The following is a 21908-nucleotide window of genomic DNA, read 5'->3' as shown; positions in this document are numbered from 1 at the left end:
TAGTCAAGAAATAACATTTATGAGGGCTGGCGATGCAAACAGATGCATTTAATGGAATGGAATGGAATAGACACCTTTCTCGCTTTCTGAAGAGGAGGAGGAGGGGTAAAATTGTCATTTTAATTTTTTAAAGACAATTTTACCCTTATTGAATGAAGAAGGAAGAGATTGGAAATGGAACACGTAAACTGAAAGCTGAAGCGATCGCGTGTGGTTCCTCCACGTCTTCAGTGACGTGAAAGGCAAAGGCAAAGGAAGCCTCAATCTGAAGGAAGCTCCCCGGCCATTCCTCATGAGTCATGACACAAAAGCAACCTCTTTGCTCAGACGCAAGCGAATAACCGCTTCACAACGGCTCTTCCAATTTCAGTTCACATTTCTTTCTGTTTTTTTTTTTTTTTTTTTTTTTTTTTTTTTTTTTTTTTTTTTTTTTTTTTGTCTCCGGTGCACATTTCAATCCAACTACAATACGTCATCATAAATTATATTATAAATTTTGTATGAGAAGATATGGCCAAACAGCGTCCAATTCCAATTCCTTAAAATTTGTGAAAAGCAACGACTTTTTCTCAATTTCTGCGGAAAGTACGGAGTGGTCTCCATTAGAGTTTTGATTGGAAATTAATTGGTCCAAATTTTAATTTATAATAACCTTCCCTATTCTCTTCTTTTACTATTCTCTCTTTTCTTTTTCTTTTTCATTCCATTTATCCTAAGTTAATTTAAGGTTCTTCAATGACTTATTCAAGCCGATGTAGTTTAGTCAATAATTAAATGTCAAAACAAATTAAGAATTGGCTTTGGGTGAATTTTGTAATGAGACCAGCATGATATATTAATGCGAAAAATGTTATTTACACATCATGAGTACAACAGCCCCATGTGAGGGGCTGTTGTGCCCCTGTTGTACTCCTAATGTGTAAGTAACAAATCCTTATTAATGCATATATATGAGTAAAAGGTAGTCAACTCAAATTTTCTTGACTTGTCTCTGATCTTTGTTTGGATAAGTAAAATTCGTACCAATACAATACTAAGCCAAAAGTCCATGACTAATAATAATCAAACTAAGAATACACGAACGAATTTATTTATTTATTAAATTTTTTTTTTTCAGAAGAAAATTATCCAGTGGGAGGAGTATGGTGACCAGGACCGGGCCAGTCAAGGGCTGGAAAATCTGGGGCAGGACCCGGCCCATGGGGAACCGGGTGAAACAGAGGAAGTGATGGGGGTGGCGGAGGAGAAGATGAAGAAACAGAAGAAGCAAGCGAGGAAGACGATATTGATGAAGGAGAAGACTGAAAATGAGAAGCCATTGAGGATGTCAAAAACATATGATCGTAAAGGCTCACGGGCTGCCTCTGAAAATCAACCAACTGATTGGAATAGTCAAAGACGTTTCTTGAATAAGCCTGAGCGCCATGCAAATGGTCAAGTGCCTGAGAGTGAACGATCGGCGCGGTGGATGTTGGAATGGCAAAAAGGGTACTTCGAGAATCCGAAGTGGCCAACTGGGTCATCGGAGAACTTGCGGATGGCTGCCGGAGTGTGACATTTTCGGGGAAGTTGAGTTTTGCCTTGTTGCCTTTGAACCGGAGGGCGGCTTCGTCGTAGGCTAGGGCGGCGGCTTCAGCTGTTTCGAATGTGCCTAACCAGACTCTGGCAGCTTTGAATGGGTCTCTTATCTCGGCTGCCCATTTTCCCCATGGTCTCTGTCTCACTCCCCTGTATCTTCTTCTTGGTTCTGCGGTAGGGATTTCTCTGCTGTATTCGTACGTTGGAGACAATGTTGTTTGTGTTGGTGTTGCCGTGCTTGTCCTTGTGCTTGTGCCTTCTGTCGCTGTAGATATGCATGATAGAGGATCAGTATATATATTTTTGAACTCCTCAATTTGATACAAAAATGCAGGGAGATCGATTAAAATATTAAGAGAAGTAGTTGTAGGATGGTGGTTTACGGAAGGAATAGAATTGGAGGTGGTAATGAAAGCATAAAAACATTCTTTTTCTTTTTATAATGCTACTAGATTCTATAAGATTAACAACACCCTCATGCATGCAAATATCAAAACTTAAATAAAAGGAAAATGTTTAAAAAAAAAAAAAGTGTTTTTATACAAGTTCCTCACTAGAGTTAGGTAGAACCTAGAAGGTTGCAGGTATATATATATATATATATATATATATATATATATAGGCAGAACGTAATAGTGACCATCTTTGGAGAAAAATATGCTTTGAACTTAATTTGAAGACAAAATTCTGCAAATAAACTAGCACATGATGACATGAAAGAGTAGCAGAGAATTTTTTTTAAAAAAAAATTGTATCTATAGACAGATAACACAGCAATTAAATAAATAAATAAATAAAAATTCCCCTGTTTTTGGTGGATGGGGTTTATCCCAGAAAATAGAAAAAAGAAAAAGAAAAAGAAACTTCGAGAGAGAGAGAGAGAGATGATTTTGGTTAATTTAGAAGTATAGCAGCTAACCTCTCACACCAGATGATGAGCCAGAGCCTCCATGTGTGAAGTCACCGAAAGCTGTACAAAGCGTTGTAACCGGTTCACGCAGCTCTCCACCGCCACCCACATCTTCCCGTTCTCTCTTCCGCCCAACTTCAACAAATGGCGAACCGGAAGAATAAGAAGTCCCAGAAGGAGGAGAAGGCACGCTCGGTGGTGTCAAATCCGACACATCAGCCACCTCCCCAGACACGACATGTCTCAAAGCCGACACCATCGCTGACATCTCCCTCTCTCTGTTAAGCACCGAGAGCATTGCCGGCGCCGCACTTGAACTACTACTTCCACTTTGTGTCGTCTGGTAAGGCCGATAAAAGAGCCATTCATCGACCTCCCTTATCTCATCACCTTCAACCCTCCTCGTTGTCCGCTCCCCCTCGTCTCTCGGATTCGCCACCTTTGACATACACATGTAAAGCTCCCTTGCCTTGCAAGATTGTAATTCTACGTTGCGACAATTCTCAGAGTCAGAGATACAGACCAATCTAATTGACAACAAAAAGCTACTCCTCCTCTGTTTTCCAATAGACACCATTAATATAAGCAATCAATCGTGGTGATCAACGTCCATCACCGCCATGTTTTGAAGTCGGTCGCTTGCCGTCATAGTATTTTAATATAAAACCGACTCATTTTGAGATATTTAATGTCGACTTCTAATTAAGAGAGTGATTTGTATTCCCAGGGTTTTAAGTAAGGGTATAAAATTATATAGGTAAATATTATTTCGGCCTATTTAATTAAGTGTGTTAAACTTCTCAACCCATTTAACGACCGGCAATTTTATGTCATTATGTCAAAAATTGTTAGACATTATATCGCGTGTCGGGTTTGGATCGTATCGAAATATATGTATAAGATTACATAGGTCAACTCTAACTCTTTAATTTTGTGTCAAATTCGCCAGCAGGTCGTGGTTAAAAATTGCCGGCACTATCTTTAATTAGTATGGTTGATTTTAAATTAAAAATAATAAGTATATGATCAGTCAAAATTATAATACGTAGAATACGTGAAATACTAAAATTGATACTATCCACATTCCCACAAGTTGCCAATTGGGGCCGCGAGCCGCATGTTGCTCCGGTCAAAGCGTATTGTGAACGTCAAAGGTTGGGGGCTTTGGATTGGAGCTTGGCTCTTTTCAGCTGCAAGTCGGTGTTGAGAAAGAGATATTAAGAGTAGCCGACAACAGGCCAAAAAGAGAGTTGAGAGTTGAGAACTGGGTTTTATGGCTTTTAACTGAACTTGGTTGACAGCTGACTTTCATTAGATCCAACAATTTTTTATCCTACTCAAAAACTCAACATCAAATTAATACGTTAAAATTGAAGAGTTTAATAATTTTTTATATGACTTATGAACTTGAAATAAACCCAACATAAAATATTTAATGGATTAAGATTGAAGAGTCTGATTAGAGTTAACAGATATAATCTTATACACATGCCTCGACATAATTCAAACACAAATTGCCGACCTTTAAATTTACTCATTTAATATGTGGGCAAGTTATAATCAAATTTGTTTGTTAGGGGATGGTACTGTTTTATTAATTATTGTTGAAATGATCCTCCATAGTTTTGACAATTGGAGTGGGTGAAGACATTAACCACGTGTGAAGATTGCTTTATGAAGCAAGAGTTCAACTCAAGGCCTTTTTTTTTGTTGGTTGTGGCGTGTGAATGACCTAAATGTTGAGATAACGGCTTGGTATTACTTCTGTCACAGGGAAAAAAAAAAAAAAGTATGTCATGTTTCAAAGTTTGAAATCCTATTTTATTAATTAGGATAGGATAGAAATTAAAGCGGCCAATTTTTTGTCTTTTTTCCATGACCCACAAATTCGACACAAATCTAATACGAAATTAACTGGTAGGATTGAGATGTGGGATCCGTTTAATTAAATGGGTCGGGGTTATAGTTGACTTATATAGTCTTATACTCATGTCTTGACATGACCCAAACCTGACACGTGACAGTTAGGGTTAATAATTTTTTATACGGCCTGCGAACTAGACATGAACACAACACGAAATTAGAAGGATTAGGATTAAGAGGTTTAATCTGTTTAATTAAATAAGTCGGGTTAGTTATGATTAACCTATATAATTTTATACTTATGCTTCAACATAAACCATACCTGACACACGAACACGAATTACACGTTGATGATACGATAATTATAAGTAATCCCATAAATTACATGCCCACGACAATTTTAAAGATCAGAATCGTTTTCTTTTTGAAATCAATGGGAGCCGTTCATTCCCTTTTATTATTATTATTATATATAATATAAGAGGATTGAAATGGTTTGGCAAGTTGGCAAATGGGATGGTAAAAGTAGTGCTTTAAGTGATAGCTTCGCCTGCAAGCTTTTCAACTTGTTTTTTCTTCTTCTTCTTGAGCCAAGTATATCCGTATCCAAGCGGGACGGTGATGTGGAGCAGCCCGATTGGTTCACGGGACGACGGTGAATTGTTTAAATTCAAAGTTGACTAATTTGTTTCCAGCGCTGACTTGAGTCAAAGCACTGGATTGCACATTACGCGTTAATAGAGATGTGCCCAGACTCGACTCAACTGGGCCGATCATATCGTCTTCAATTATTTATTTATTTGTAGTCCCTTTTTTTTTTTTTTTTTTTTTTTTTTTTTGGACATGTTCACACACAAGAAAAAAGGAAAGAAAAGATTAGAACTAGTGACCTCCGTTTCCATCCGATTCAACTACTCCTTGATGACTATTTGTTAGATTGTGAAAGGCTATTTATAGAATAATTTGATTAAATTAAATTAAATTATTCAATTTTATATCCGGTTAAATAAATTTTATAAATAATATCGCATAATTATATATTCAAATTCAAATTTTTTTAAATTCGAATAAATAATTTAAGAGAATTCTTATCCGCTCTGTACACATGGGCCCGATCTTTGTTTTAACAAATTTAGATGTCGACGCAACAAATATCCCCATGGCAGTCGGTGGGAAACCGAGTAAATGAATTCTGATCTTTCTTTCTGTTTTCAATAAAAACATGATGGGGATTGAAGTTAGTTCCCTAGTGTTCCTTTTTATGGACATGCGTCTACACTTCAACAACGATTTGACTTTTATTATATTCACTCTCACCAAAAATTAGACAACGAAACTTTTCTTATTATATATTACGAAATGCAAGTTTTCCATTTACACTCGTATTTTTTACAAATTAAATTTTTAGAGTCTCCAATAAAAGGCAAAAAAAAAAAAAAAGGGAGAGAGGAAAGAAATATTTTGTGTTAAAATAGTGGAAAAAAATTATATTTAGTCCTTAAATTTTTAATTGATTTAGATTTAGTCATTGACTTTACAATTTCAAGAATATGATCCTTAGGGTTTTTTCAAGTTTGAAATAGGTCTCTCTATCACTTTACAGTCAAAGTTAACGGTTTGTTCATACGTCAACACCCTAATGTAATGCCACATCATCACCAAGTATCAAGTCATTTATAAAAATAAAAACCCCACAAAAACTAATCAATGTAACCGTGAAACTTTTAAAAACACAAAATGTGAAAACCTAAAGAGCAACGCATAATAACATTTTTTTTATTTTTTTATTTTATGAATGATTTGGCACTTGCTAGCATGGCATTGCATTCGGGGTTAACATGGATGTTAGCGTGTCAAATGAGACAGATGTGACACATTAATTTTAACGATAAAGTGGCGGATCGAATGATTTATTTTAAATTTAAGCAAAACTTAAGGACTGTATTATTGAAATTAAAAAGTTAAAAAGACTAAATTCAAATCATATAAAAACTTAAGGATTAGATATACTTTTTCCCTAAAATAATAGATATAGAAACTAAAATGCTATCGAAACTAAAGCAAACTCAATGTTTAAGAAAAGTATAAAATGTTTGCCGCACGTGACCTTTTAAAAAAGGTTGAATTTTTACTTTATATATTTAAAGAAAAAAAAAACTTTAAGAAAGCTGCTGAGAGTGTGCTTAACGGCTCGACGAATCGAGTTGAAACAATAAAAAAAAAAAGACATATAAGCCTTATCCATTACTAATATAAAATTGATATTTTATTAGAATGATGGGTTCTGTTAACGTTTCTTACACGTACAAATGTGAACATGCACCATTAATCCAACCATCTAATCTGCAAATCTTCTTTTATTTTTTATTTTTTATTTAAAAAAAAAATTGTTTCAATATATAAATAGATATTTATAGTTCAAAGATTCAAATACAGTGCATTTTGATTTTGATATGGCCCAAATCATGTCACCGTCTCAATTACTACGTACACTAGGTGTCTTACGTTAGGACGAAAAAGAAATAATGGACTTCTAACTGACAAAAACAAAAATAAGTGACCCAATCAAGATGGTTGAGTACACATTTTAAGTTCAATCATTAGAGTATGAAAGAGATTAATATTATTATTATTCTTTGAAATTCGGATCATATTTGTGAAAGTTCGCACTTTGTTAGGATAAAATCTCATTATGGGTCCCACTTAACTAAATCTCATTCGAATAAGTTGTTAGACGGATAATAACATCTATCCATCGTAATAGCTCATAAAGAAGGGTTCTGAAAAATAAATATGACTTTTAATGTGTGTGTGTGTGTGTATGCAATCACAACCGAACATGCAACCAAAATATAAAGTGCGTGGAAAATAAAAACACAAATATTTTGGTGACAAATTGGAAACTCTTTGTACCAAAGAGAAAAACCACTCTGGGGCAGCCAAACACAGAAAATCCATTATTAAGAAGAAATAGCTAGTTACAAAGCAGTCGTACGCACATATCCTTATGCAGTAGTCGTATATTTAACTCTAATACGTACCTATACGTGAACGCCTCTCAACTAGACCTCATGTCTGAAGGATTCTTCAATGGACTCATTTAACTTAGAGTTTTTCTATAAATTAGACTTCAACGGTTAATCAAATCACACACAATAACTCTAAGAAAGCTAGCAAATATTACAATCTCTGCCTAAACACCATCTCTTAGCATATTTAGAATTCTACCATGGAACTCTTACAAAACACAGCCCATGAGCCCTTTTAAATAGGCTCTGGAAAGCCTAATTCTATAAGAAATCGGATTTTCATAGGCGGCATCTGGACTGTAAGCAGCATTCTTCATAAGTTTGCTGAAGCGCGTCTAAATGGCTTGGCCTAGCGTCCAGACGATTGCATAATTTCCTTCCACTGTTTGCAGCCATCACATTGTTGTTCGGACACATCATTGAACAAGTGCTCTCTGTGGGTCTCATCCGCTCGACCGTCCGGACATCTATGCAAACAGGAACTTTCTGTGGTTGGCATTTGCTGAGCCGTTCGGATACTTCATCGAACACTGGAGGGCGTCCGGACGCTTCCTCTGGTCGTCCGAACGGTCACTAGGGAAAACCATATTTGTTGAGCTGTAAATTCGTCAGAACTTTCCTTGTCTCAAAAACCTTCCTTTATTGAACAATATAATGCAGATCTTGTCTTATTCGATCCTTTCCTTGCTAGAATATTAATTTTGCAATAATCTAAGTCTTCTGAATTACGGTGTCCCTGATTAAGCAGTGTCATGATAAGGAATATTTTTGTCAACGGAATAAGAACCAATTAGGAATAATTAATTATACAAAATATTTTCCACATCACATATATTTCAATTCTTGATTAATATTCTGCAATATTTTCACCACTCAGCTCTTTCCTTATCTTGAAGAATATTCTACAATATTCTTTCTTTCTTAGCTCTTTCCTTTTATTGAAGAATACTCTGCAATATTCTTTTTTACTTGGCTCTTTCCTTTCTTGAATTAACCAAATAAATTTTGACACCAAATTTGCCAATATTAAAAACCCAATAAACTTCCCATTTGGCAGTTCAGTGAAAAAATTAATTATAACAAGAAGCTCAAGTTAAGAACAATTAAATTCCAAGGCCCAACATAAACCGGCAATCTCTGTGTCTAACATGTTTTCTGAAACATGAACAAACAATTAAACGCATAGAGATTTGAAGTAACAAACCTCAAATTACCATAAAGATGGATCATTGAACACATTACCACTCTGTGGATCAATCAAGGCAATTGCTCTCCCTATCAAAGTAATTCACACATCCCCCTCCCCCTCCCCCCCTTTTTTGTCACAAAATGACAAAGGAAGATCAAACCTAGTAATAAAAACAATTAAATCAATGACCAATGCATGAAATACAATACCATAAAAGTAGAACGCATGATATGCAAACTTAAATATTGCAAACCAAGAACCAGTATTCAAGAAACTCTCCCTTTGGCTATTTTGGGACAAAAATGATTACGGCCAAAAAATAAAATTTCTCCTCCTTTTTGTTGCGCAAGGACAAATGGCGAGAAAAAAAAAGTTCAATAACAAAAACTGTTTATTGAATAAAAACAAGCCAAGGAAGGGAAAAAGGGGAAAACGAACAAACTAGACAACCATCCAGAAAAAAATTAAAAAAATAAAAAAATAAAATATAAAAAATAAAAATTTAGGAAAAAGAGCAAAGTAAAAAAATTATCCAATGTTAGCTTCAAAATACGCATGTGTCTAAAACTGATAACATAGTCAAATAACAGATAAAAAATATGCAAACATATAATTAAGAGTTAAGTAATTTATGAGCACAAATTTTCCTGCAGATAGAAATTTTAAATAGTTTACTCAACTTATGCTATATGTGTAGTGTGTGAAAGCTTTCTCAGTAAGGCAGTGTGTTCACTGATAAAGTTTAAAACAATTGAATTTTCTAAATAAGAAAAAATTTATTGTTTGATGGGCCAAAGTCAAACCTTATCTTACTAGGGCCTAACCATCCTCACTGACTCCGTTAGTGATCGTCTCTTTTTGCAATGAATTGATCACTGACTCTTATAAAGACAAGTGCAAGAATATATTTAAACAACACATTCAGCAGTGGATCTTTTACATATCCATATATTATGAGAATTTTATTGCTTTTTATTATTTGTATTGCAACCTAAAAAGAATGCTAGAATTTTTAAGTTTTAAACTTGTGTCCTTCCTATCAGATTCCTCCCCTCCTCCAACACCTGTTGGTTTACCATTAGAACGGAGGCCCATCGAATCAAAGATCGAGGCCCATAACTACTAGCCCTGTAAGGAATGTGCGTCAGCCCTCCAACCATTCACAAGATAATCAAAGGTGTGGCGCATAGGATTATCGCTCGATCCTTTGATCCCGGTCGGCTCCACTTCGTTGATTAATTTCTTATCTTGCAGGTGACTCATCAACCAGTCTAGTCGTCAAAAAATCATCTTTTGCACCTTAGAAAGAGACTCTCAAATACCGTCTAAAATGAGTAATGGTACACGCACTCTCACTTCTCCACACTCATTTTTACACTTCTTTAGGTGGTTTCTAAAACCTCCATTGAATTAAAATCATGTAAAGATTCATTCTAAATCCAATTATAGTTTTAAAAGCCAAGTAAGAAAGTGTAGAAATAGGTGTGAAGAAGTATGAGTGTGTGTAACATTACAAACTTTGGAACGCCGAAAAGGTTTACAAAATCACAAACCTGTCAGTGCATAATTTTGTCAAATTGGGCCTTTCTGCTTAGCAAAACGTTTTTGGTTCCATTCCCACCCACCTACCCTCCAAAAGTTAGTAGCAAAGAGGGTATGTAATTTTAGTTCCTATTTTATATTTTCAACTCTTTGTTATTTGCTTAAGAAAATCAGCCTTTCTTTCTCAAAATAATTAAATAAAATTAGCCTTTCCTTCTAAACTCTTTGCACGCTTTCTGTGTTAAATTCATCGTAATATGTGTTAAAGTATCTCACATCGCCAAGGTTTACTACACTAGGGCTGTTTATAAGTCATTGTGCCCCCTCCTCTCTAAAGACGTCTTTTGAAAGTAAATTGAGCCTATGAACTTTTACAATCATCGAAAATGTGGAAAGCATGTTTTTTAACTGAATATTTTTCTTTTTAGTGGAATGTTAGTAGAAAGCATTTATTCCACTTTAGGATTAAAAATAAAATAAAATAAAATAAAATAAAATAAAATAAAATAAACAGTGGCTCCAAGCCACGCTATATGTATGAAATAGCTTATGAGCAGAAAATGTATAGGAAAGTCAAAAGTCAAAATTCAAAGGTAAACACTTGTAGCCCACAAAAAAATAAATAAGATAAAACAGAGTTCAAAGGTTAAACAGGCAAAAACATGCATAAAAAGAATGGAATACTTCAAAAGACATAAGGAATGATTAATAGTGGAAAAAGGAGTGTTGGACAATAAAGATTTATGAGGACCTTGACATTAAATACATCCCCCCGCCGAATTCCCTACATTATTATTATTATGAGATTTTGAATATTTGACTTTCTTTATCACCCACTTCCCTTTTTTCTACGCCAATAAACATATGATAGTCTGGTTGACAATGAAAACAATGGGTTCACTCATAAACACAAGGAAAAAAATATATATTTACGGTCACGTTACTTCAACTATATAACAGTCTACTACATAACATCTCGTAGAAAGTTTTTGTCGGTGCATTTTACACGGTTAATCGACGCTAATCCAAATCTTGAGGCACAATACTCTCAAATCCAATAAATAATTCCACTAAATGCTAGAAGGCTTTCCAAATTGTTGACTCACCTAAAAAAATTTATAAATAAATAAATAAAACAAATAATTTGGTCAATTCAAATCCTAATATGTGCAAGCACATAAGAAGTGCATATTTGAAACACATGCCCAGACAGAAAAAAGAGAGTAGGGCAGGTACGTGTCTCTTTGTTTGACACAGACAAAAGCCTTAAAGGTTTCAAAAACCTTTGCAAGAATGAAGATCAAATCAATTCAAACAATTTGTCCAGAATTACAGTTCAAAGGGTTTGAAAGTCAGTTTCAAAGGCTTCTAGAAGGAAGAAGTTAAGGAATTAATCAGACTTTTGGGAATAAAATAATTCTCTTTTGTTGAAAAGAATTTTCATTTGGTTGATGGTTTCCGTATAAGAATATTAATTAAATAATTAAATTTATATTTTTTATTAGTTTAAATTTTTTAAATAAGTGATAATTTAATATAATATTATAAGCTTCGTAGCAAATTTTTTGAGTTCGAATCTTATCTACGTCATTCCCACATTTCAACTAAATATTCCGGCATTTCTCATTAATTAATTAAATGAATATTGTGCTATTTGTCCTACCCCAATCCCACTGCTACTAGGCTTATGTGAATGGTGCTTCTTTTTTTTTTTTTTTTCTTTTTTTTTTCAATCAAGGGCTCGTGTGATAGTTCTATGACATATGCAACTCCATTGGAATTGGTTTTGCTCCCCTAGAGCACCTTCAACAGATTAAATAAAAATCTCATATTAGCTAAATTTAGTTAATGTTATCAATTTTTCACCTGAATAGGTTAGTTAGAGGCTAGATAAAATGCATTTGGTGAAATAGTAAATAACATCTCAATCTCTCTCTCTCTACTATTTTTCTCTCAAAATTCAAAACAAATACGTTGTCGAGAGAGAGAGAGACAGATGAACGCATACAATCAATTGCTGCTACCTAACATCATTGTCGCCACCAACATCGCTATTCCGGTCGCTGCGGTACCGCCAGTCAAAGGTGAAACAATTCAGGCTGGTCCAGCTGTTGCTAGTACTCTACAAATTCTCTGCTATTTTTCTCTCAAAATTCAAAACAAATACGTTGTAGAGAGAGAGAGAGAGAGACACTGAGAAAGAGACAGATGAACGCATACAATCAATTGCTACTACCTAGCATCGTTGTCGCTACCAACATCGCTATTCCGATCGCTGCGGTATCGCCAGTCAAAGGTGGAATAGTTCAGGCTGGTCTAGCTGTTGCTAGTACTCTACAAATGAGTTGAAAATGCTTTATGACGTGCCGAAAATGTTCTTAGAAAACTATTGCCCTCCTCTCTGTTTTTTCCTAAGTACAATGATTATTAAAAATAAAAATAAAAAATAATATCTGCAGCTCCCTAAACACCCATTACAAAGTATAATGATATAGAAAGGCAGATTTTGACCCGGAAACATGTAAATACTAATATGAGGAAGCTTGTAACAAATGCTCAACTTTTGCTTCTTTCTAAAAGTCTCTGTTTTTGACATTTTTCCGATCCATCACTCTCCACTCTTAGGCTGCTTGTAACGGCACAAAAACTAGCCACTTGCCCACCATTTTTCTTCCTTGAAATGACAATTTGAATCAGTCAAAAAAAAGAAATCTTTAATGCATAATCAATTAATCATTCACCTTACTTGAGTAGGATCGCTATATCTGATGTGATTGGCTAAGTTCAAATGATACAAAATTCATCCCGTTTATCTAATAGCGCTTATATATATATCCGGTTAATATTGCCTTAAGCAGGTAAGACATTTAAGATTATAACATACCACAACGTTTTTTAATCAAAAGTTTACAACAATCCACTCTATCTCTTAAGTTGTCATTCCCGTGACTTGAACCTATGAATACCATAGCGGCTAGTTCTGATATTAAATAATACAAATTTCATGTAGAACTTGCATATAAAAACTAACCAGTAAGATGAGTGTCCAAAAACTTATATATATATTGTTAAGATTATATAGATTAACAATGCGGTTATTGCACTAAAAAAGTGCATAAAGAAATGAAATTGCATATTTGTAAACCTCGTAATCCTTTTATTCTTGAATAGCTGAAAGTTCGGGCATAGATTAAGGGTGAAAATTTATGTTTGTTTAACGGTTTGAAATATAGATATAAGACTATAAATCAATTTTAATTCGATCAATTTAATTAAACAAGTCAAAATCCTAATCCACTAATTTAATGTTTGATTCATGTTAAATTTGTGTAAAAAATTGTCAATTCTAATGTCGCAATCGTGTCAAAGCATAGATATAAAATTATATAAATCAATTCTAACCCAACTTATTTAACCCTAATCCAATCCACTAATTTGTGTTGAATGCATAAATCTTGTCAAAAATTAACTTTAACATAGAATGTAGATATACTACTCAGCAACACAACCAGGCCTAGCCAATTTATGTCCCATTAACAGTAATTTACAAACTAAGCACCATATTGACCATCAATTGAGGAATTGTAGACCCAAAAGCCAATAAAATGTAACTTGTAATGGGCTTTAGGAAAGGAGAAAAAAGTAAACTAGTACAAGCCAGTATCCATGGCTTTTAGGAAAGGAAAACCCTATTGTGCAATCACTTGAGAATACAGATCCATTAAATTTGTAAAATCTCCAATCTAATAAATCATTTGGAATAAGGCCAATTTCCCTTTATTTACAAACCCAGCTACAGTCCTTTAACTTGTGATATGCATGAGCATGAACTCAATACAAAATACATATGTAACAAACCAGTACCAATATTAGAGCTATACAGAGATTTCGAAGTCTTTGAAAATTTGATATTATAGTGTTTGATTAGTAGACTTCTAAACCCATGCCCCTAAAACCTTCAAAAATATCATCTTAATAAGAGCATAAGAGCCCGCAAGCCAAAGCCAAATTTCTGTGCTCTGAGCATGAAGAGAAAGAATCTCAACCAGAAGAACATCTTTTGCCACTCCATATATAGAGAACCCTTTAACTTCCACAAGCCATGCACTCTTCACGGTTTGTTAGAGAGCATACCATCTGTGCAATCTTGGCATCAACATCATCATCCACCACCTTGGGTTTTTCCTAAATTATCAAAGAAAGTTTACATAATTATATGCGGAAAGAAAAAAAAAAATCTGAACCTGTGAAATCAATAGCAATCAACATTGATCATTACTTTGAGAATAGAAGTATCAACAGTGAACTTGATGGCATCAGCTGCCGCTCGTGATCGCAGATAATACATCCCTGTCTTCAGACCCTTCACATACCCAGGAACAAGGAAAGAAAAGAAATCGTTACAAGTTGTGTTAACCCCCTCTTACTGATATTAAAAGAAATTTGAAATTACATAAGGTACATCTTTCAAAAAAGCCTCTATCATACTCAAGGATGCAGCAGTTGAAACAACACTAACAAGTTTTCAAATGCACAGAAGAATATGTAACCTTATAAAATCAACTTATGCACAAGAAAAAATAAACATCTGCTTCCTAAATTGTCAAAACTAGGAACAACCTTCAACCTCATCACATAAGGGAAAATCATTGACCAATTGCACAATACATTCATTTCTTGTCATTGAATGGCAATAATTTACTATCCAACAAGGTTCAATCCTCTAAAAAAGCTAAAACCAACCATAATGCATCCTATGGCGAATGATATACTGCCACATTATGAAACCATTCATCACAACTGGAGCACATATAGCATCTTCTGAATCCTAACAAAGAGGCTGGATTTTTTTCATATAATTCCCAACCTCAGATGTTTATGCAGAATTAAAGTTAATACCTTGGACCACGCATAGAAGTGCAAGGAGGTAAGTTTCCCAAAATTGGGTTGGTCCATATGAATATTGAGGCTCTGACTCTGATCTATGTAGCATCCACGATCAACAGCCATATCAACCAAAGTCTTTTGCTTGATCTCCCAAACAGTTCTGATTGCAGCAAATTGTCTTAGCACAAATCCAAGCTAACAACCAAACTAAAATAGGGGAAACACCCAAGTAAATGACTAAATGCAATTCATACTTGTAAATGTCTTTCAGGTCATCAGGGATTTCTGCTATCTTCTGAACAGAGCCATCCTCATAAATTATCTGGTTCTTAATTGCAGGAGACCACACACCCATCTCAGTTAAGTCATGAAGAAGATGTTTGTTCACCACAACAAATTCACCACTGTAGAGACGGAGAGATTAGATTATAAGGCAACAACGGATATTTAGTACTAAAATAGCTAAACTGTTTTTTTTTTTATCAAAAAAAAAAGAAAAAAAAAAAACAAAAAAAAAAAAAAAAAAAAAAAAAAAAGCGAGTTAAGGATGTGTACGATGGCAAATCAAACCTTAGAACTCTGCGACTGTATATATTGGAGGTATATGGTTCAAAACACTCATTGTTTCCAAGAATCTGACTGGTGGAAGCAGTTGGCATAGGGGCTACAAGAAGTGAATTTCTAACACCATTCTTGGATATCATCTCCCTAAGACCATTCCAGTCCCACCGATTTGAAGGTATTACACCCCACATGTCTGGCTGAAGAATTCCCTGCACAATACAACGACCATCTAAGTGGCTATAAATAACATTGTGTGTTTTGCATGTGCAAAGATGCCATCTTTTAGGCTAAGAGATTCAATGGAACTGTTAAAATGCCAGATCAAGAAATGGCATGCATCAAATTGTTTTGAATGGAACCTTTATCATTATGGATGTAACATTGAAGTAATTCTCAAAGAAATTCCATTAAATGTGATTCAAAAAAAAAAAAAAAAGAAGGTTCTCTACATTGGGGGGGGGGGGGGGGGGGGGGGGGGGGGGACTATCAAGGGTCAGTTGTCTCAAAATGAATCACAATTGACATAAGCCAGTGAAGCCACTATAAGGAAGAAAAAAAAAAGGGACATTTTTTTTACCAAGAGTAAAGCAATCAAACTGCAGGATTAAAGCACTCCCATGCCGTACACAAGCAGTTCCACAAGTAAATACCTTGCTCACAGGACTCCCATTATATGTTTCATAGGGCCCTTCTTTTGCAGCTAACTCCGAGGAAGTTTTAAGAGCATGATAGTATATGGTCTCAAATATGTCTTTGTTCAGCTGTTGAGCCTGCAGTGCATAGTCAAATCACTATTAACCTAAATTATTCAAGTTAAGATTATGAGTACCAAAAGCCAGAAATAAGTGTTACCTCAGGTGAATCAAATGACATGCCAAGCAAGATGAAAGTATCAGCAAGACCCTGAACTCCAATACCAATAGGTCTATGTCGGAAATTTGACCTTCTTGCATTTTCAACAGGGTAGTAGTTAACATCAATTATTTTGTTGAGGTTATAAGTAACCAATGCAGAAACCTGTCCCAAAAGCACAAGGAGAGTAAATTTAAGAGAAATTTTTTAATAATTGACATTCTGCAGAGGGGGCAAGAAAAAGAGAGATATTTATAACAAGATGCTAATATGCTAACCAATTTGGTAACAAGAACTCAAACCTCTGCTAGTTTGTCAAAGTCAAAAAATCGATTCTTAGAGCCTCTGCTACCAACAAGCTTAGATGGATGTGACTCCATAGGAACACCCTAGTAAAAAAGCAAAATAACAAATGTCAAATCAATAACCAATAATTCTAAAACCAACAAATAGGGAACATTCTTAACATGTTTGCCAGATACACCCCACCTTCTCTCTAACATATCGTGGAAGAGCAATTGATGCCAGATTGCATACAGCAGTCTCTGTTGGACTTGTATACTCAATTATCTCTGTACACAAGTTTGAAGATTTGATGGTACCAAGATTCTGCTGGTTGCTTTTCCTGTTGCAAGTATCCTGGAAAGAACAATACAGAAAAAGAATTTGAATAAATATTGCACAAATTAAGAAATTAAACACAAAAAAAAAAAAAAGAACAGTCAGATTTATTTCAATGGATGACCTTGAAAAGCATATAAGGGGTTCCTGTTTCTATCTGAGATTTCAATATTTCAAACCAGAGGCTCTGCGCTTGGACAACCTTCTTTGCCTTGCCCTATAAAGAACAATAGGGGATGATCAGAAAATAACAAGCAGTAAACCACAAAACACATTTAACAAAGCCAAAATAAAGCCAGGAAAAAATTGTACATACCTCTCTTTCATATCGAGCGTACAATTTCTCAAACTCTTCACCCCAACAATCTGCCAAACCTGGAGACTCACTAGGACAAAACAATGACCATTCTCCATTACTTTGGACTCTTTCCATGAAGAGATCAGGCACCCAAAGAGCATAAAATAGATCCCGTGCACGATGCTCCTCCTACAAGAATAAATGTTTAAAAAGTTATCATTAAGCAGTACAATTACTTTACACACTGAAAATAACAGCTAATACAACTCAAATTAAAAGAAAACATAATATCATACAAATGGGATAAATACGGATAACTTTGCAGGTAATGGAGAAACACTATTCCTTCATGGCTAGTTAAAAACAACCCCAGTTGACCATACCTTCCCATGATTCTTTCTTAAATCTAGAAACTCAAATATGTCAGCGTGCCATGGCTCCAAGTACACAGAAAATGCACCTATAAGCAGGATACATACCAAATTAGAACAAGATACTCTTCAAACAGTATACACAAGAAAACACCACAAACATACCCTTTCTCTTGCCTCCCCCTTGATCAACATAACGTGCAGTATCATTAAATACACGTAGCATTGGAACAATGCCATTGGATGTCCCATTTGTTCCACGAATATAACTGCCAGTGGCACGAATGTTGTGAATGGAGACACCTATTCCTCCAGCTGATTTGCTGATAACAGCACACTCCTTCAAGGTGTCATATATGCCTTCAATGCTATCATCTTTCATGCACACAAGGAAGCAGCTACTCAACTGCCAAGTTACATCAACCAAAGCAAGCAGTCTCACTAACCAAATCACTCCTTTAAACCAAACATAGTCTCAATAGCGATAACACTGCTTCACATCAAAATTGGAAGCAAGGGAATTTTATTTTTTATTTTAAAAAAAAAAAAATCACAAGCATATACACAAACATACTTGAGGCCTGGGAGTTCCAGCATTAAAAAGAGTAGGAGAAGCATGAGTGAACCACCGTTGAGACATCATATGGTATGTTTTGATAGCAGAATCAACATCATCCTTGTGAATTCCAACAGAAACCCTCATCAACATGTGTTGAGGCCTTTCTACAACCTTTCCTTGGACCTTCAATAGGTAAGACCTCTCAAGGGTTTTGAAACCAAAGTAATCATAGTCAAAGTCTCGATCATAGATGATCTCACTGTCCAAACGAGCAGCATTCTGAAACAAGACAAAACAAAAAATTGCAAAATCGAATCAATAAACGCCACATATCTTTGCAAAGACTTTCAGATAATATGCTTTTACTTTTCCTTTATAGTTGCTAACAGAAAGCCAGGCCCTGGCTTTCTTTTCTTCTCCTTTTCTTTCACTTTCATTACTTTTCTTAATTTTTCAGATGACAAGCTGTCTAGAGATGTTTGAGTTGAGAAAATCTAAAACACCATATCACAAAAGATATTGCAGAACTTTTTTCCTTTATTAGTAAGTTACACAAGCAATTAACGAATTTTAAATCCACAAGCTCACCCTCCACCTTATTCTTTACCAGGGGAGGAAGCACCAATTGAGTACTCAAACCAATACTTGGAATACACCTTCAGAATCAGATGGTTGAACTCCAAAAGAAAAAGAGAACCCAAGATGGCCAACCCATTGCCGGAAAATCTCTTTGATTCAAACCAAACTTAACAGTACAAGCTTCAGAGGCCAAGCAATCACAAGAGTGGGAAAAATCAAGATAAAATTTCTTCAGGGAGAAAATATATATATATATATATATATATAATGGCGACCTGAACTAATCCTATGTGGATAAAGTTGTCGCCCAAAGAATGGAGTTTGACCAATGAGAGTTTTAAGCCTGATCTCGTAAGGCATAATCTAGGAGATCTAGATTATATCCAGCAGTACTTGGATGGTACTGTTAAGATAAGTTTCGACCGAGGTTCACAGTCGACCCCTAAGTCAAATCTTCTCATAGAAGAAGTTGCAAGATCTAGTGCATCTAGATCTGAAGTGCCAAGGTCATATATATATATATATATATATATATATATATATATATATATATATATATATAAAATATCTTAAGGGTCCCAGTAATGACAATAGTTTAGCCATATCATTGTATAAGCAATTGACATTTATGAGTCAATTGTAATAGCTCTATAAGCATCATGCACATGCTCCACTTAGTCCACTACTACTCTTCTATGCCTAATTTCCTAAACACTAGAAAAATATCTAAGTATAAAACTATATCAACATTTAATTTCAATGATTAATCAATACACTAAACGTGAAAAAAAGAATGGCAATAATGATAGCAGAAGCGAACACATAGTAGAAGCAAAACTTTAAAATGCAGAGTCCACAACCCTGCCTATTACTCAGTAAGAACGGCAGTATAATTACCTTCATGATTATTTCATAAACATCATCAGCAATCAGAGGAGCCTTCTGCCCAGATCTCTCATTAAAATGGTAGTACATGTCTTTGATCCTGCATTGAACAATCACCAATATCAAAATGTAGTCTCTTTTTTTCTCTAAATTTTTCAACCACATATGCTAGTTGAAAATAAAGAAAAATATAATTGAATTTTGGTGATTCTTACGTCTCCGAGAATGACTTTTTTGTGTTCTTGTGCAGATTTGAAACAACAATTCTTGCAGCCAACTGCATCATACAATATCACAAAAAAGAACAGATCAGAACACACAATCATCCCAAAGCATTAACTAAAAAATCCAGAGCAAAACACGAGTTTTAGAAATATACTAAACCCAGAACCGAAAATCATTTAAAAAAACCTACCAAAAACAGTAAATTCTTTTACCATTCTTAGTCAACGAACAAAACCCACATAAAAAAATCAACGGAAATTGAGAAATCAAACCAGACCCAGAGACAAAAGCCGCCAAAATTATTTTTATAACCAGACCAAACCCATCACAAAATATATCAAAGAAACAAAACCCAGGGCCAAAAAAAAAAAATCAACAAAGAGATGGTGGCCAAACTCACGGAGGCATAGTCGGGGTGGTTGGCGGTCATGGCGGCGGCAGTCTCGGCCGCCAACTCATCGAGCTGGCTGGTGGTGACTCCCTTGTAGACCCCGGCGCAGACCTTCTGGGACACCAGCACCGGGTCGCAGTGCTCCATGGTCAACCCATAGCTCAGCTTCTTCAGCCGCGCCGTGATCTTGTCAAAATGCACCGCTTCCTGCCGCCCATCCCTCTTCACCACATACATTTTCTAACAATTCTCGCGCTCTCTCTCTCACTCTCTCTGTGAGGAATTTCGTCAAACAAGTCTGCTGCACAGAGAAAATGAGAGAACGTTGGGTAGTTATATAAAGGTCGGCCGCGTTTGAAAATAGAGATTAGGGTTTAGACTGGTTTTCGTGGTTTCCCTCTTAGAGGGAGTTTTGGGGATTTGAACTTTTCGCGCCAGAATTTGGGGGAGCGTTAATGCTTTAGCTTTTAGGGGTGTGAGTGTGGTTGACTGTGTGTGTTTGTGTAAACTGGCGGGTAATCGTGAGGCGTGGTGTAGCTGGCAATGTGTTGGCGTGTGCAGTGGGGACCACTCCGTTCGTAACACTCTTTAATGAGAGAAATATCTACTTTTCAAAAAAAAATTACATGTAACGTGTCACCGTCTCTTTATTGACACATCATTTCACAATTAACTTTAAAAAAAATAAAATAAAAAAAAATAAAAAAAAAAGCTAAATAAGTGTAACATTTCTACTCTTCAATAAAGCATTGAAAACGAAACGAAAAAGTAATTTAGACCCCGTTTGGCAACTCATTCTCCTCAAATATAAGAGAATTTTTTTGTTTTAGTGATTGATATGATATAAAGTATAAATAATTTATAAAGTAACAAAAATTTTGTATTACATTGAATTTTTTGATCTAAATAATAATAAAAAAAATTGTTAATGTGATGTAAAAAGTTGAAAAAAAAAAAAAAAAAAAAAAGTTAGAATGCTTTTGTGACGTCCCACATCGCCTGGGAATGAGGATATGCTTATATGTATAAATGCACCATATATGACACAACGCGTTTTAAAGCCGTGATGGCAATGAACCTATTAGAACTCCGTAGTTAAGCGAGCCGCTGCGAGAACAATCTCAGGATGGGTGACCTCTTGGGAAGTTTGGTATGGGGAGCCAAAAGCGGACAATATTGTGTCATTGGGGGTGGGTCGTTACAGCTTTGAAGTTGATTTTTTTTTTTAAGAAGTAAAAAAAAAAAAAAAAAGGGGAGGGGAGGAGGTTGCCAAACGGGGCCTTAATTTTAATTGTTTGAATTGTGCTTGAATAGAGAGTAGAAGAGTATACGCGGGCGGATATTAACTGCTCGCATCCGCTATCCTTTTATGATATGCCGATGCAGTTATTACCGCATCCTCATACCCTTTATATAAAATATATATCTTATATATTATATTTAACAAATTCACAAAAATAAAATAAAAAAATAAACACACACACATCGTTTTGGTGTTTAATATATAAATGACTTCGTTTTTTATTAGGTATATGTTATGTTTTTATTAGTTGGTTGACTGTGTT

At 35.1% G+C, this 21908-nt stretch overlaps 2 protein-coding genes across 3 annotated transcripts; both read right to left on the bottom strand.

The window, feature by feature from the left end:
• Positions 1-1034: 1034 nt before the first annotated feature.
• On the bottom strand, positions 1035-3162 carry LOC133857251 (ethylene-responsive transcription factor ABR1-like). The gene is made up of 2 exons (XM_062292446.1): positions 2498-3162; positions 1035-1843 (listed from the first exon to the last, which is right to left on the bottom strand). Exons 1-2 carry the CDS (start codon positions 3063-3065, stop codon positions 1125-1127), a joined length of 1287 nt encoding a protein of 428 aa, XP_062148430.1. The 5' UTR covers positions 3066-3162; the 3' UTR covers positions 1035-1124.
• Positions 3163-13837: 10675 nt separating this feature from the next.
• LOC133857768 (ribonucleoside-diphosphate reductase large subunit) lies at positions 13838-20888 on the bottom strand. 2 transcript variants are annotated; one of them, XM_062293110.1, is made up of 17 exons: positions 20353-20888; positions 19943-20004; positions 19740-19827; positions 18279-18542; positions 17870-18110; positions 17717-17793; positions 17352-17522; positions 17160-17252; positions 16904-17053; positions 16717-16803; positions 16415-16579; positions 16213-16332; positions 15569-15771; positions 15253-15402; positions 15011-15158; positions 14391-14474; positions 13838-14296 (listed from the first exon to the last, which is right to left on the bottom strand). In XM_062293110.1, exons 1-17 carry the CDS (start codon positions 20578-20580, stop codon positions 14198-14200), a joined length of 2430 nt encoding a protein of 809 aa, XP_062149094.1. In that variant the 5' UTR covers positions 20581-20888; the 3' UTR covers positions 13838-14197. The 2 variants fall into 2 exon arrangements, with proteins under 2 accessions (XP_062149094.1, XP_062149095.1); XM_062293111.1 differs by lacking the exons at positions 19740-19827; positions 19943-20004; positions 20353-20888 and adding an exon at positions 18859-18876.
• Positions 20889-21908: the final 1020 nt, after the last annotated feature.

This window comes from Alnus glutinosa, chromosome 14, assembly GCF_958979055.1.
Source record: "Alnus glutinosa chromosome 14, dhAlnGlut1.1, whole genome shotgun sequence".
NCBI classification, from domain to species: domain Eukaryota; kingdom Viridiplantae; phylum Streptophyta; class Magnoliopsida; order Fagales; family Betulaceae; genus Alnus; species Alnus glutinosa.
Note: the sequence above shows the minus strand (reverse complement) of the source record. Positions and strands in the feature narration are given on the sequence as shown.